At 39.5% G+C, this 16,759-nt stretch overlaps 1 protein-coding gene across 12 annotated transcripts in view; it reads right to left on the reverse strand.

The window, feature by feature from the left end:
* The window catches only part of SPAG9 (sperm associated antigen 9), a 105,458-nt gene that overhangs the window by 27,789 nt on the left and 60,910 nt on the right, over positions 1-16,759 (reverse strand). For 7 of the 12 annotated variants that reach the window (XM_050920094.1, XM_050920093.1, XM_050920096.1 and 4 more), the window contains 9 exons: positions 16,004-16,103; positions 13,445-13,566; positions 10,548-10,607; positions 9,071-9,128; positions 7,405-7,557; positions 7,279-7,330; positions 6,688-6,818; positions 3,388-3,444; positions 2,125-2,298 (listed from right to left, as the gene is read on the reverse strand). In XM_050920094.1, coding sequence (XP_050776051.1) covers positions 2,125-2,298; positions 3,388-3,444; positions 6,688-6,818; positions 7,279-7,330; positions 7,405-7,557; positions 9,071-9,128; positions 10,548-10,607; positions 13,445-13,566; positions 16,004-16,103 — 907 coding nt within the window. The remainder of the gene's footprint in view (positions 1-2,124; positions 2,299-3,387; positions 3,445-6,687; positions 6,819-7,278; positions 7,331-7,404; positions 7,558-9,070; positions 9,129-10,547; positions 10,608-13,444; positions 13,567-16,003; positions 16,104-16,759) is intronic. The other 5 variants (XM_050920099.1, XM_050920098.1, XM_050920097.1 and 2 more) reach the window with 1 other exon arrangement.

Consider the following 16,759-nt stretch of genomic DNA (forward strand, 5'->3'; position numbering starts at 1 on the left):
TGAAGCAGATGACCTCTTGAGCTTCCTTCCAGCCCTACAGTTCTATGACTCTAGATAATTAAGTCTATTTCTGCTTTCTCCCAATGAGCTTAAAAAGGAATGTATTCAAAGACTACTGTGAACTTCGAATTGCCAATTTGAGGACGACGACAGGGGATTCAGTTATCTGGTAGAGACCACAGAAACAGCACATCTCTATCTTTTTTTTTTTTCAAGCTCCTTAAAATGTATGGGGTTTTTTTTGGTTTTCTGTTCACATTTGGAAGGGTTTTGTTGGCAGTTGAGAGCATCATCATCTAGTCAGGTCCACTCTTCCGCCTCTCCCCATTTTTCCATCTGTGATCTGCCTTCTGAGCTTTAGCTTTCCCATTGCTTTTACTGGTAATCATCCTTCTGCAGAGCTTGAGGAAAGGCAAATGAAAGTGACTGCACACACAATGTTGTCAAATATACCAAGTACATGGATTTAAAAAAAATATTTTGAATTAAAAAAAGTGACCAAGAAGGTTAAACAGTAGTAGATACAACATTTTCATCTGGAAATATTTTTAACTTAAGTGTTCTTTTACTATGTAGCTTTGGAGAAGGAAGCTAAAAAATTTGTACTAAAAATGAAAGCAAAAGAAGATATGCAACAGGCCAACTCGACAGTGTCCCTGTGGCATGCAAGATGCATCCAGCTTGGGCAAGGGTGACCATAACAACAGCCATACTAGTCAGACCAAAGGTTCATCGAGCCCAGTATCCTGTCTTCTGACAGTGGCCAATGCTAGGTGCCCCAGAGGGAATGAATAGGCAATCATAAAGTGATCAATCTCCTGTCACTCATTCCCAGCTTCTGGAACAAAATTGTTCTACACAAAATTCATACCAACACTTAAATAATTTCATATGATGAAAAATTAAAGCTTTAACTGGCATAAATTATATAAGCACTAATATAGGTTCTTGTTCTGATCTCTAATTTTGACTGTTTGATTATTGTGCTAGTTATGATCACTATACACACTGTAATGGGTGCTAAAATTGGATTTTTTTTTAAACAATGCAGAGATTTTTTTTAATTTCCTAGGTTCAAATATTTTACATGCTTTGTTTATCTCAAAACCTCCTTATGCATGGATATTACCAGATTACATCAGCTATATAAACAAGTCTCTGAAACTGTACTATATAACTGCTTTGTTTATATTTTCAGTTATCTAAGATTGTAAATTTACAGTAGAAAGACTAACTATGAAATACACTGATTTTTTTATTAGTACAATTATACAATCCTTAATTATGAAATATTTCTTGTGTAGAGATATATTATTAATTATAAAAACAATGTTGGAACAGTGTTATTTTGTTGAAAGTCATGATGCTCATATAGTAGAACCTCAGAATTACAACACCTCAGGAATGGAGGCTGTTCGTAACTCTGCAATGTTCATAACTGAATAAAACGTTATGGTTTTTCCACAGGTTTACAACTAAACATTGATTTAATACAGCTACAACATTACTATGCAGAAAAAAAATGCTGCTTTTAACCATCTTAATTTAAAGGAAAGCACAGAAATAGTTTCCTTATGTCAAAAAATTTTTAAAACTATTCCTTTTAGTAGTTTATGATTAACAGTACTGTATTTTATTTGCTTTTTTGGTCTCTGCTGCTGCCTGATTGCATATCTACAGTTTCAAATGAGGTATGTGGTTGGTATGTCATATGAGGTATGTTAGTTTTTAACTCTGGGGTTCATAAATTGGAGGTTCTACTGTACTTAAAACATTCTTCTGAGCGCTAACTATTTCTCCAGTGCCTAAACGTAATTTTTTGAGGGAGCAACACTTGAAAATAGCAATGTCACCCATGCCATCTCTTACATGCAGCCATCACTCTACACATTACAATTTTCCTAATCCTGATTTCATGAGTATCTTCTTTAACATGTTCACTCTAAGAAAAATAATTTGACATAATGTGAACAGTCAACGGCAAGTAATACTATTGATTTTTATCCTGTCTGCCTTTATGGTCACTTGATAAACTATAATAAATATACAGTTAAAGATCTATTATTAATGAACAAATTAGTTAAATAGTATAAGTTACAATGAGAAAATAAAAATGTATCTTACTCTTCACTGAGGAAGTCAAAGGCTTTAGATTTGTCACTAGGTAACTGAGATAAAGTGCTGCTTCTTTTCTTGACTGATGGAGTAATATGTGAAGTTGGAGCATTATACTTAAGATTAACAGGTGGTTCTGGTTTCTTAGCAGTATTGCTTGATGAACTGAACAGCCTGCTGAAACTGAAGGACAAAAGAAGCGTGGTAAGTCTGTATGCATCCAACAAAACTGACCTCCTTTTGTACTAGGATGACCAGATAAGTGTGAAAAATAAAGACCAAGAGGGAAGAAGGGGCAATAGGTTGCCCATATAAGACAAAACCCCTAATATCAGGACAGTGCCGATAATATTGGGACATCTGGTCACCCTGTTTTGTACACAGGGCATTGTGCACACTACACTGCTCAAATCAATGTATTACAGTGGTTGGAAGCAAGTGGAACCAAAGAGCAGCTATTATGTGCTTAGCAATACCTTACACACAGCCATAACGTGAACCTGTGTTAAGAGAAGGCATGTTCATTGAAACATTGATATTATCCCATCCTCTTCCTTTAAAGGAAGACTGGATCTTAAGTTTCACTTGAACATCCACCACAAAATGGACAAAAGGTAGCATATGTTCTTAGCTGAAGAGAAGTCTTACAGAGTGCATTAGCTCCATCGTGAGGAACTGCAGGTAAGCCCAAATCCTGGTGGATCCACAACCTTCTATTCACATAAACCCTCTAGCCCAGTGAACCTACAAACCTTCCAGACCAGAGGTGAACTATTACCAGTTAAGCCATTCACACACATTTTTTTTTTAAAATTTACGGAGATTTCAACATTTATCTCCCTTTTTTAGTTTTGACATTTACTTTATTTAAAGAATTGACAATTAGTAAACATTATTTCAGGGGGGAAATAAAAGTGTTGAAATTATATGCAAACCACAAATATTCAAAAAAAGTTTCATCAAAGAAAGTTAAAAAATGCTCAGGATCAGTGTATTCAAAACCTGCTTCATCTTCTGATAAATACTGTACAATTACTTTGAAGCACATTAGCATCTAACTCCAGTAAACGCACAACCATTCACTATAGGATACAGCTTATGACACATTTTGTCTTTGAGAACAGCCGTCCCAAGTTAGCATGCTAGGTATCAGAAAGAGAAGCACCTGAAACATCTTCATCCCAAAAACAAAATAATTAACTGACATACAGAACACATTAATATCAACTACTTGGGGTTTTTCGCAGCATCTGCCTGTATTTCAGTACTTACAACTGCCAAATGCTTGATCTCTTCTTTTCTTGCATGGCTGGATTTTCTCTTGATGCTCTAAAGAAAAAGAAATACTAAGTTTACTAAATAAGCAATACCACCAAAGGTAAGGTGTACGGGAACACACACAACTTTGGGTATTTAAGTATAAGGCGCTGCCTTGAGCCATGGAGACAGAAGTTGAAGGTGTCAATACCTGCATACATGTCTCTTCAAGTCAAAGACTAGTTTTAACATTTAAACTCAGCTGCAATTGAAGAGTGCTCTCCTTCCAGTAAGTTAGTAAGCACCCTCCATTCTTACTTCCCTAGTCTTAGATACCCATTTTATTAATAGTGTTATTCTGTTATGTGCCTTATAGCAGTGGATACTGCTCCAACCTTTTGCAAAGGGAAACTTTCAGGTTTGGGCTTTTTTTTTTCTCTCAAAAAAACACTAGTTTTAAAGATTTTGGGATGATAATTCTCAAATCATCTTTAAAGAAGATCAATACTTAGTGTTCACTTTCAGCATCAGAAATCAATATAGAACACTGTACTTTATCAATTAGAGTAGAACCCATTTATCCGAACCTCCATTATCCGCCTTCCTGTATATTAAGCAAACCACAAGCGCGCACACAGGAATCTGGGAAACTGACCCTTCAGCCCCACTGCCCAGGACTGATAACCCATGCCCTACTGTGGGGGCTGAAGCATGCAATTTAGTTTTGTGAGACCACTGTGGTGTGGGGTCCGGGACAACTGCAACAAAAAGGTTCAGAAACATTATAATGTTCATGATTATAAAAAGAGTAAAAAGTGTAAAAATGATCAATACATGTACAGATTGTTAAAAAACTCACATCTGTTTTCTTGTTAATACAAGAACAAAATATTGTTTGCAAGAACTAGGGGTCTGTATATTCTGTGAAGCAGATAAGAAGGGGGGGTATTTTTTAATGCTTTTCCAGGAGGGGCCAGCTAGTTTAAAAACAACTCCACATCTTAAAATAATGGATAGAAAGCTTTTTGCCCATTCTCCTGATTGTCCAAATTTTTGATTATCCAATCTGGCCTCGGTCCCAACGAAATCAGATAAACGGAGTTCAACTGTAACTTGTAAAAGAGATTCCTTAACAGGAAATTGAGAGAAAGGTGCGTACATTAATTTTGTGCACACATCAGTGGATGTGAGGAAACAAAGGGAGGGAAGGGAAGCGATGGAGAGAGAACATACAGAGAGCTCAAAAGAGCAGTGGGTGCTCTGCACATATTTAAGAGACAAGACTTCGGGGACAAAGAGCTTACAGTGAATTAAAGAAAGCACCCAGGTGAAATGCAACAACTTTTTTTTTTTTTTTTTAAATACTGCAATGATTTTTCTTGAGTTTGCTTTTTAATTTTAAATTTCCACTTTTAAATCCCTACCTTTTTAATAAAACCTTGCAGTTAGTTTTTAACTTAGCTATCACAATCCAATTTAGTGCTTAGGAATTAGCTAGTGACAAAATGATTTTTTCCTGAAGCAAGCCAGCTACTGGTATGAGAAGGAGGGAGAGAGAGAGAGGGAGCAGAATTCCATTACAGAGAGTAACCATGGAAAAATGAGCCATCTCTACCTAAGAAAATGCTGTTTTCCCACCAAGTTTTGGAGTCAAAATGGCTAACGTACCTAATATGTTATAATTAAAGCCCTACTTCAGTTGCAGAAGGATTGTCGAAAAATTGCAGCGGAGTTACGATCAAGCCATGGAAAATTGCAGAGAAGTAATAATGGACTTTACTATTTGCAGGAATAAAGTCTTATTATTTTTCCACAAATTTTCCACTGTCAGCCACCCAGGACTGAGAGTGGGGGCCCGGGGCTGACAACAGCTGCCCAGAGCTGACAGCAGGGACTCCAGCTCTCTGCCGTGGGGTGGCGCTGCCACTATCAGTCCCACACACGATGGGGCTCCTGCTCTCAAAATCGCAGTGGAAGCCTAATACTGTGGAATCCACAATTTCTGCAATATTGCCAGTTAAGTAGGGTCTTAGGTCAACGTGCGGCAGCTTACATCAATCTAATTATGTCAGTGTACACACTACAGCCTTGTCCCACCGATGTAAGTCCCCTACTACACAGACATAACTATCTCCATGAAAGGTGTTGGGCTTATGTCGCTGTATATAGGGCAACAGTGTCTGTCTAGACACTGCATTACTTACATCAGCTGTTGAATGTCTTGTACATTTCAAGGCTCCATCCTGGAGTCCTGATACTGACCAGAAAGCCAGGCAGCTAGAGCTGGCTCCCAGACACACTGCACCTGCCCTGATCCCTGCCAGGCTGCTGCCTGGAAGCTCTCCACTCAGGGAGTCAAGAAATCCGGGTGGCTGGCCCCCACTCCCAGCGGGGAGGCAAGAGCCGGGGAGAGGAGGTGGGAAGGATAGCTGGGCTCCCATGCCTGCCTCCCGCCCCCTTCAGTCAGTGGAAGTGCTCCTAGTGAGGATGCACACCACCAACAGAAGGAGGGTAGTGTGCACATCAGCCACCACAGTAATTACTGCGGTGGCTATATGTCGATCTAACACAGGTTGACTTAAATCAGTAGTGTATATATGCCCTCTGTTAATATGCTGTAACGAAAAAGTAAATGTTAGATGTAATCATTACACCTGACCACTAGATGGCAATATATGGTGGTATTAACTATTGGATGATATATGGGAGGGTTGTAAGAAGTGGTACAAGGAAAAAAACTATCCAGAAGGAATGCTGTGTAATTTCTCTGAAATTCAGGACACAGTAATTGATTAGGACTGTTCTATTTCCAATCTTTATTTCTTAAATTTGACAATTCTTGCACCTTTTCAAAGTTACAGTAATTACTTTTTACTTGAGCTGACCAACCAATTCTGATTTAATGATCACATCTGGGCCACAGACCAATTTTATTTTATTGTTTGTATGACTGTCTTAGATGACTTGAGTACAAACAGTAAGAATTCTTCCTGCCAAAAAAACTTAAGGCTGAAAAGACTTATGATGCACTTAACATTACAAGCTCATAGGAGTCCCTTCGGCTTCAATGGTGTGTGTTTCATACTTGCTTAAAACTTTATGGGATATTTTGATAAGAAATAGCAAATGGGTAAACAGAGGCCCAGAGAGGGGAAGTGACTTGCCCAAGGTCACCAAAGGTCAGTGGCAAATCTGGTAACAGAATCCAGGACTCCTGGTTACTGACCAGTGTCCTATCTTCTAAACCATGCTGCTCCCCAGAAACCAATCTGTTAACACCATGAAAGGAATATCAAAGGATCTCATGTCATTTACCTTATCATTTCAGTCCATCGCACAGCTTCCTGAAGCTCCATCAGCCGCTCTTTATATTGATTTCTTTCCATCAGGACACGGGCCATTTCAACACGTGTAAAACGTTTTCTCTGAGCAGTGGGAACATCACTCTGCAAGTACAGAAAGCAAGCTTATAGTACTACAAAGGAGTATCAGGGGCATGAAGTCAGCCACCACCATTCTGCTTAGAAAACAGGGTAATTAGCTCAAGTGCCTTGGATGACTACAAATGCCACTGAACAGGACAAGGCAAGAGTTGGGTAGCCAGGATTCAAACTGTTTGGGCTCTGTAGGCCTAAGACAACACCTTGAACTCCACCCAGAAATCGATAAATAGCCAGTGGAAACTAAGTCAAAACCAGTTCACTACAGGGAACAGGATGCAGGAAAGGATTAGAGCAGGTTAGTCTAAATAAACTGACATTTTGTTTCCCTTAACTTTTCATCTCTTTCCCACATGGAAAATAGTTTATATCTTGATTAATCCATGCAAGTTTCATAGAATTAAACCAATATGATGGAATATTAGAAAAGGGCATGAAACAAACTTAGTGTTAAATATATACCTACATCATCCTCCTCTTTCGCTTTTTGTCTTGCTTCCTCTGCTTCTGCACGAGCTCTAAAGAAAAAAGATGAGGTAACTACGAGAATCTTTAGCAGATGTTTTTACATTTTCATGAGGACAATACTTACTTTCTAAGCTCTTCTTCTAATTCCTTGTTCTTCTCTTCAAGCTTCTGCTTGGCTTGTTTTACAGCTTCTAGTTCTCCATGCAGTACATCCTTCTCACAGGTCAGTTCATCCACTTTTGCTATCAAATCATTCTTTACCACATTCAGCGCATTTCTATGCAACAAACATTTGGAATACATTTTTATAACAACTCCACTGAAACCTAACAGCACATAGCTTTGTAACACTAGCATAATTTAATCCCTATACTTGGAAACCTCCAATAAATATAGAGTGTTGTATGCAACAACTAGAAGTTGGCACTTTCTAAAACAAAGCTTAAAAAGTACATGACACGCACCACCACCACTGTGTTGTAAACAGGTGACTTCAAGTGTCACCACCTTCTCTCTAAAGCTGCTAAAAACCTGGAAATAAAAATATCCAAATGAAATTAAAGTTCAAATTCAAGTAATCTACATAGCGAATAAATTCCAATAGTTGGTTTCAATTCCAAACTGGAACACATTTTCAATAGCTTGTCAAAACAGGCAGGAAAATAAAAAAATACTTGACTACAGTCATGCTTGTAATGGAAATTACAGTGGCTAAATGGTAGTTTTGTATACTACAGACATGTATATAACAGAAGTTATTGGGTGCTGCTATTGTACTAGAAAACAGATTGGTCAGGTTCCTAGGGCTAAAATATATAAAAAACACCTTTATTTACACTGGACATCTTAGCCCTGAAAATTCCTAAAAGAAAGATCAGCAAAGCCACATATACTCTGCCAAAAAAACCTACGAAGTAAGGTTGTCAGATGTTCGATTTTCGACTGGAAACTGGTAGTAACTGGCCTCTGCCACCGGGGGCGGGAAGAGCAGCAGCTGCTCCTGGAGCCCAGAAGAGTGGCTCTGCTTAGCAGCTGCTGCTCTTCCCGCCCCCCAGCCTGATGGACCGGACTCCAAAGTAGGTCTCAGCACTATGCGTGGAGGGCAGGGGTAACCTGTCCCCCTGCCCTGCTGTGCCCCAATTTCCCCTTCCCAGCCCCTCGCTCCCTCACCCCCTTCCATACCCCTGCTGTGCCCTGGCGCGCCCTGATTGGACAGGCAGGAAGGCTCCATGTCAGCTCCTCCCAACCCAGCTCTGCAGGTGACAAGAGAGTCCCAAGGGATGGGGGAGCAAACAACAGGGATGGGGATGGAGAGTGAGTAAGTGACTGGTGGGAGGGGGTGCCTCGGGGGGCAGGGGTGTTTGGTTTTCAGAGATTAAAAAGTTGGCACTGTTCTTGTTTTGCTCTTGGAAGCTAGTAGATTACTGAAAATGACAAGATTTCTTACTCTTTAAAGTTTTGTATCATTTTAATACTCTGCATACTAACAAGAATGAAGGACGCTGGCAGAGTGCAATTCAAGTCTACCAAGAAAAAGTATAACTGGTAGATTGAAGTGACATTTTAGACAAAATCAAATACACTGTGCTTCATTCAAAAAGCCAGACATAGTACACATAATTGTGGGCAGCTCTGAATACTAATACATACCATTTAATGCTAAAGTAAAAATGTCACCATTTGTCAGTGATCCCATATGGCACGGTCCATTGTGGAAAATGATAAAGAATGAGAGCAGAGGGAGTAGGCAGGAAATACTCTCTAATTAAAAGCTAAAGTTTGACACTTACTTGGTCTCCAATAGCTGGGTGTTCTCCAGAATAAGATTTTCAACTTCACGGCCCATTCCTTTCCAAGACAGAGTAAGAGAATGAATTTCAGAAAAAAAGAATGAATATTTTTACAACAGAGAAATCAAATAAAATATTTTATTTAAATATGGTTAAATCTACATTTTGTCTTCATCTACCTAACAAGATGAATAGAGAAGCACCTCACAGAAGCAATGTAAATACTCTCACTGAGCAAATATCTAAAGCTTTCTCTCCCTTCCTTCTCTGCTTATCTTTGCTTTCATCCTTCTCCAGGTGATGCCTGAAGACACTCCTAGCTAACGACCAACGAAGTCTCTCTGCTGTTCCCCCCCCACCCCCAATATGAACTGTAAGCTTTAGGGAATGGTTAAAGTACTTCTAGGTCAAATAGAACATCTATATCCTTAATGGATAAAAAAACTAACCATTTACAATGTGCAAATTCAATGAAGCATTCTACAAAAGAGGTTATAGAGTATATTTTATGTTCAGAATATGCCATTTTTAATACACACAGGACATGCTGAACAAGAAAGCTCAGAGAAAGTGTGAAAGCCTTGAAGATCTCCCCAAAGCAAATGGTACCTTACCAAAGAAATTACGGTCTTTAAAGCCCATGCATTCCATGTACAGCAAAAACAAGAACAAGAAACATTTAAATGTAAGGAGTAGTATGAGCGAAAAGCAACAACAAATCAAGAGATTTGTAAGCTGTCAGAGTGAATTAAAGAAAAGCCAGCACTGAAAATATGAAATGACATGTTCCATGATTTGAAGCAGATTGATATGCAAGACAGACAGTAAAATGAGTATCACCAAATGAGTTAGCCAGGCATAAACAAAGCTTTACAATGGATTAAAAGGTAATCTTCACTTCTGTAGCACGATTTAGAAGCATGGTACACCTCTGCCCTGATATGACGTGACCCGATACAAGACGAATTTGGATATAATGCAGAAAGCAGTGCTCCGGGGGGGCAGGGCTGCGCACTCCGGCAGAGCAAAGCAAGTTCGATATAACACGGTTTCACCTATAATGCGGTAAGATTTTTGGGCTCCCGAGGACAACATTATATCAGGGTAGAGGTGTACTTGGAACAAGTGCTAAACCATTTCGATTAAATATTCGATTCTGAAAAAGATTCCAAGTTTTGAGTTGAAATGCTTTCAATTGTTTTATGCATCCATAAGGTTCATTCATATTTCTAGGAAGTTCCTATACATTAATGTCTGCATGCTTAAGGAATATTTTAAGTAGAATCTACTATAGAATTAAGTACTGATTTAGTTTTTAAAATGTATAATGAAACAGCAATAATAGTTGTAAGTCTTGTTCAGCAGATTATTTTCAAGACAACCAAGCCCAGCATTATGTACACACTGATAAAAGGAGCAATTATGCCAATCAGAGGTTAGCATTACACAGCAAAATAAAAAAATCTTAAAGAATTACCCTCATTGTAAGAACAGTGTGCACGTCTGGTTTTAACAAGTTCCCTAAAGATAGTAATATCTTCCAAAATATTTGGAAAGGAAAAAAAATTAAAAATGAACAAATCTTAATAGTAAAAAGTAACAGTTAAAATAGGCATGCAAGTTGAAATTTATTTAATCTTGTGAATGATTACTGAATCATATTCCCCTAAAAGAGAAACACTAGGTCTCTTATAGAGCTCACTGGACTTTAGATTGAATGTAGTAAGTTAAAAAAACTTGTATATTGTTAACGTATAACAGCTATAGAAATAGAGGTTTGCAATCATCAGGAGGCTTTGCTTGTTAGAACAGCTTTGCTTTTTTTTTTTTTTTTAAAATAAACTGAATTATATATGAAAAGCTATTTTACAAGTGTACCTAGGAAGATCTGCACAAAATGCAAATAACTGTTGGGATCCCTACATTGTCAAAAAAGTGGATAAAACAGCTGGAAAGCCAAAACGACACAAGGGCAAAAAAATGTTTCTAAGCAGAAACAATGCAGATAATGTAGTATATGAAAGCAGTAGTCAAGAACGCCTAACTGCAGAAGCAATAGTTTTCAAAGTATTTAAAAGCATACACACCAGAATATTCCCCTGGGTATGCAGCCCAAGAGAAAACACATTAGAGAATCCCAATTAACTAGGTTTTATAGAACTAGAAACTCAATGCTAACATTAATTTAGAATGGAATAATCCACTAAAAGCACACAATACACTGTAAATAAATATGGCTTGTGTGTGATGCACGTTAGGAAAATGTATGATTCTGAGACAAATATCCATGTGTTGTAATACTATATAAATGAAACAATCAATATGATCATATCAAAGTTAGTAGGTCAACACATTTCCACATAACATGAGAAACCTAATTAATCACATATATTATAGGAATAGACTTAGTAAAAGAATTGTTCTCTAAATATAAGTAACAAAATAAAACTTTGCTTAAATAATGGGAAGACTAAAAAAGGGTGTTCATTTTTGCCCAAGGAAAATGAGGTGCCCAATATGGGGAAAAGTCTTATAGATTTAAATAACTATTTTGTAAAATCTACTATGTAGGAGTAGGCACTAAAAGTTGCTGCTAATAGGCTATGAAACTTCATCTCAAGAACCCATTTTTGAATGCAGAATGTCAGTAGCAACTAAAAACCACCATTGTATGAGGACATGTAAATTGAGTTATGGATGCCTACCAAAACTAGGAAGAGATGGCCACATTAAAAAAACACCACAACAGTTACCATCATTGCTTGTGGTCTCAGCAAGGAAGTCCAGAGTATGAGGAAAAGAACAGAACTATTTTCTCCCCTAGTGGTGGTCTTTCCAGAATAGGGACAATGGCAGCTAAGAATATGTACATTGCATTGTTGCTGCCTATTCAAAATAAAATCAGTTCCAGTGCAACTCTCTATTCAGTTTTCCCCACTAAACAAATAATACTCAGGAAAGTACACAATGTGAATCACTAGAAATACACTATTCAAAAATACATGTTTGGTCCCTGCCAATTCTACACCACACCTCCTTAGAGAAGACGTTTGAGAGTCAAACTGCTATTTATGCTTTCTACACAGCCCATTTTCAGACTAAAAAATCAGCTGCTCCTAAGGGCTTGATTACACTACTGCTTAAATCGATGTAATTTATGTTGCTCAGGGGTATGAGTGATGTAACATATAGACTTAAAACAGTCTCTACACCACGCTACGTCGGCAGGAGACGTTCCACCACTGACATAGCTTCCGCCTCTCGTCGATGAGGATTAATTACGTTGACAAGTGAGCACTCTCCCGTCACCATAATGTGTCTTTACCAGATGCACTGCAGCAGTACCGATTTAGCATGGTAGTTAAGACAAGCCCTAAAATATATGTTCTCTAATGTCTACTGCCATCTATTCAATAAAATAAAGCATGGATGCTGAAATATGGCTCAGTTGTTTTACCACAGAAAAAATTTCATGGCACAGACATTACTGAGTTGTTGCTTTTTGTTAAACACTCGGGGATGCTAAAGAATTTCTAAATTGTTTGGTTCTCAAACACCACCAATTGATTTCACAATGTAACAGCAATATACAATCTCCCTCATAGGCAAAATTCCAAATATGAGCAATATAAAAAGCACGGTGAGGCCCAATTTGTTACCCAAAAGGTTTTAAGCAATGTTAATTTGATTGTCCAAAATGAAGAAAAAACTGCTTGATAAGAAACATATCCTGTTTCTGTGTCATACCATATACAAAGCAATTCAAATACCAAGCACTTTAAAGAATTGATGAAAGGCTCAATTTTAAAGAAGTGTGCTATACCACAGAAAATTTACACTGAACTGTGAGATGGTTTCATTTATCAGTACAGGAAAATGGAGCCTTGTTCAGCTTCAGGCAGCAGCAACTAGAAGAATTATCCTAACTGAAGTGAATCAGAGTTTGAACAGTCACCAAGTTTACTACTGCATTTGTAATCTTGACTCAAGACCTCAATGAAAATAAATTTGTCTCCACTGAATAATACCCAAATTAATCCACAAAAAATTTAGGCCTCACAGCAGAAGCTGAATAGGGAAGTAGACGTTTCACAAAACGTGGACAGACCAATTCCAGTGTTCTTGTTCCTTTCTTGATACTGACAAAGGTCACTTGAACAAGAAGAAATTTCACACTGAAAAAACCTAACCATGAAGTAGCACACACATTTATTCTACTAACTTAACTGAACCCTTTCAAGGCCACTGAAATAGGAGCTTAATACAATGAATTTTGGTGTATATTTCAGGAAATATATTTAAAGGGAGCTGCAATTACCAGAAATAGGCTATAAATACACTAGCATAATAATTTCTTCAGCTAACTTGTCTTACCCAATAAATCTGCTCCTTCATCCACATCTCCAATTAGGCCAGAGCCAGCAGAAGACAGCTCTTCGAAGAGAGATTCTGTGTTACGATCAAATGCTTTGTTCTCTATACCTTTGGTAGGTGTGCTAAGCAACAGAATTTAAATTTTTTTTAAAAAAGTCAGAAAATGGAACCAACTATCATTCAAACATTTCATACAGTTGTACAGCAAAGGAAAAATGTGACTTTAGACAGCTGCTCTATGGTTTGGCTTGTAGCTCATTCATTAACATAGAAATGAACTGAAAACCTTGCTGGACATTTTTTAAGTACCTGTGTTGGAGGAGTGTACCCCACACACACCCTGAAGGGGTTAATGTGAGCCAGAGAGGCCACTAATATACATGGCAGCACCTGGGAGAGACAGAAAGCCAGGAAGTTTGTAGCAGAAAATGGGCTGCAGGGATAGAGTCTGCAGTCACTCCCTGCCATTTCTATCCCCCAGAAAGCAGGCCAGGGAGGCAGCAAAGGAATCTGAGGGAATAGACCTTGGCTGCCAGCTACTGGGTCCCTGGACTACAACCAAGAGCAGAGAGAGGGCCTGCACTTCCCTACCAGCCACCAAGGAAGGTAGTGTGAAACCCCTAGAGATAAGGGACGTAAGAACCATGGAGCCCAGAGACAGACAGAAGACCTGCTGTAAGGTCACCAGACCATAGCTAGGCTGGAGACGGTTACCCTGGAAGTGGTGGACTAAAGCCTGACCTGGCTAGAGGGCCAAGTTGCAAGAAGAGAGACAACAGCAGCAACAGAGCAACCTCAGCAGGTGGTACCGTAGGAGGAAACAGTCGCTGCACTATACTTGACCACAAGGAAGTGCTTTTGCAGTGATCAAACCCCTTTACTGTGCCTAAGCTTGTCCACACAGATTTAGTACTCTCTCAAGTAAGCACACTACGGAACTTTTAGTGCATGACAGCAGGATCCACACAAAAAGAGTTAACAGCAAACTAGCGCACTATACATTCACGCCCTGCCTTGCTGTACAGCAACTCTGCATATCCACAAGCCCTCACTGTCATTTTCAAAAGTGACTCAAGCACTTGGGTTCCTAAGTGCCCACTCACTTGCAATAGGCCTTAAAGTGCTCTTGAAATTTTTACCCTCCATCCTCTCATACAGCAAGGGATTGAGGTCTCAAAAACGGGAGTGTGTTGCAGTAATGTGAGAGTGTGGAGTGCATCTGAATTTGCTAACATCTCCGGCAGCAAGCTCTGAATGACATTAGACACTACCCCATCCTCTAGGTCAGTGGTTTTCCAACTTCTTTTCTGGGGACCCAGTTGAATAAAATTGTTGATGCCCACAACCCAATTGAGCTGGGGAGGAGCTGTCTGAGGTGAAGGAGGGGCTCTGGGTTTGGGAGGGCTCAGGGCTGGGGCAGGGGTGAAGGAGGGGGTCAGGGCTCTGGGGTGGGGCACAGGAGGGGCTCCGAGTTTGGGGGGCTCAGGGCTGGGGCAGGGAATTAGGGTGTGGACTTATCTCTGGCAGCTCCCAGTCAGCAGTGCAGTGGGGGTGCTAAGGCAGCTTCCTGCCTGTCCTGGCACCGCAGACTGCGCTGTGCCCCAGAAGCGGCCAGCAGCAGGTCCAGCTCATAGGCGGAGGCGCGCACACGCGGCTCTCATCCACAGGCACCCCTTGCCCCAGCTCCCATTGGCTGGTTCCCAGTGCGGAGCCGGTGCTTGGGGTGGAGGCAGTGCATGGAGCCCTGTGGCCCCACTGCCTAGACATTGGACCTGCTGCTGGCCACTTCCAGGGCACAGTGCGGTGTCGGAACAGGTAGGCATTAGCCTGCCTTACCTGGGCAACACCACTGACAGGACTTTTAATGGCAGGTCTGCAGTGCTGACCAGAGCCGCTAGAGTCCCTGGGTGTGACAAAGGCAGCCCAGTGCCCTACGTGCCTGAACTTTGAAAATCACTGCTCTAGCTGTCTGTAAATCTCCAAATGCCAGAAGCTGGGACTGGACAACTGGGGAGGAATCACTCAAGATTGCCTTGCTCTATTTATTCCCTTTGATGCATCTGACACTCGCCACTGTCCAACAGGATTACAGCACTGGTGTGCACTGCATTAGTCTGACCCAGTATGACCATTCTTATGACTCTGAAGGACAAATGCTGTGATGACACCGCAACATAAGGGGGTAGACAGGATTTTAAAGGGATGGGTGAAAAAAACTACAAGAATCCAACTTAGAATGAGCCAGTATCCTGAGCCCTTCTCTTAAGAAGATAAGAGCCCTCTTTTGCACACACTCTTAGCTGGGAATGCGAAAATTGCATTTAGGTGTCCTGAGTTCATCACAATATACAGCATTTTGTACTTCTAATGTAGGAATAAAAACAAAACTTGCTGTTATAAGAATTCTTCAGGGACGAAAAACAGGTCATGGGAACTCATTACGCAACATGTGCTCTTAATCGGTTAAAACTCCAAACAAGTCATGCAAATTCTAAATGAGTAACTGTGGTACCTTTTGAAATCCTAATCTGTGTACTCAAGTCACAGTAAACAATTTACCTTGAACCTTTATATCCACTGAGGTCTTTATCCATATCCAGCTCTGGAGTGGACTCAATGATTGCTTGAACTTCAGATTTTTCTTCATTTTCATTAGCACCTGGGGGTGGAGGTGGGGGAAGTAATATATATCCATTAACCACATTGAATAGTCACATACAAGAAAATCTCTGTACGTTATTGGCTTAAACAGAGTCACGTGCAAGGGTCCTCCTGACAAATTTCATATATTATTGTGGAAACCCTCTGAATTGTACAAAATTTGAGTTCTTATAGTGGTAATTCTATATCGGCCTCACAAGTTTAAAAAGTCATGTCATTCATTAAAATAGAAGGACTAATGAACCAATTCTATTTAACTTTAATTAAAAATCCATTTTACAATGCCTAGATTTCAGGTTCTTTCTGAAATGGTGCCGAATACACACTACTTGGCTCTGCTTGCTGATAAAACAGGTTGAGCACTGGTTCGGCTACAACTCTCATTAGCAATAAGTAAAAATTAATATTGTAAAGACAAGGCCTTAAACCATGCAATAGTCTCCCAAAGAAAGTGGTGGAAGACTCATTACCTCAAATATTGAAAACCAGACAGAACAAAGCAGTCAAAACATATTGTAAGGGAAAATCATGAAGGGAGGTGGAATTAGCTCATTTAGTCTCTTCCTAGTTTTTTTTAAAATAACCCTGGAATGTAGTTAATACATAGATATACTTCACATTCCATGGAAAATAAGGTGCGAACAGCTGAAGAGG

The sequence above is a fragment of the Gopherus flavomarginatus genome, chromosome 12, assembly GCF_025201925.1.
Source record: "Gopherus flavomarginatus isolate rGopFla2 chromosome 12, rGopFla2.mat.asm, whole genome shotgun sequence".
Lineage (NCBI taxonomy): Eukaryota > Metazoa > Chordata > Testudines > Testudinidae > Gopherus > Gopherus flavomarginatus.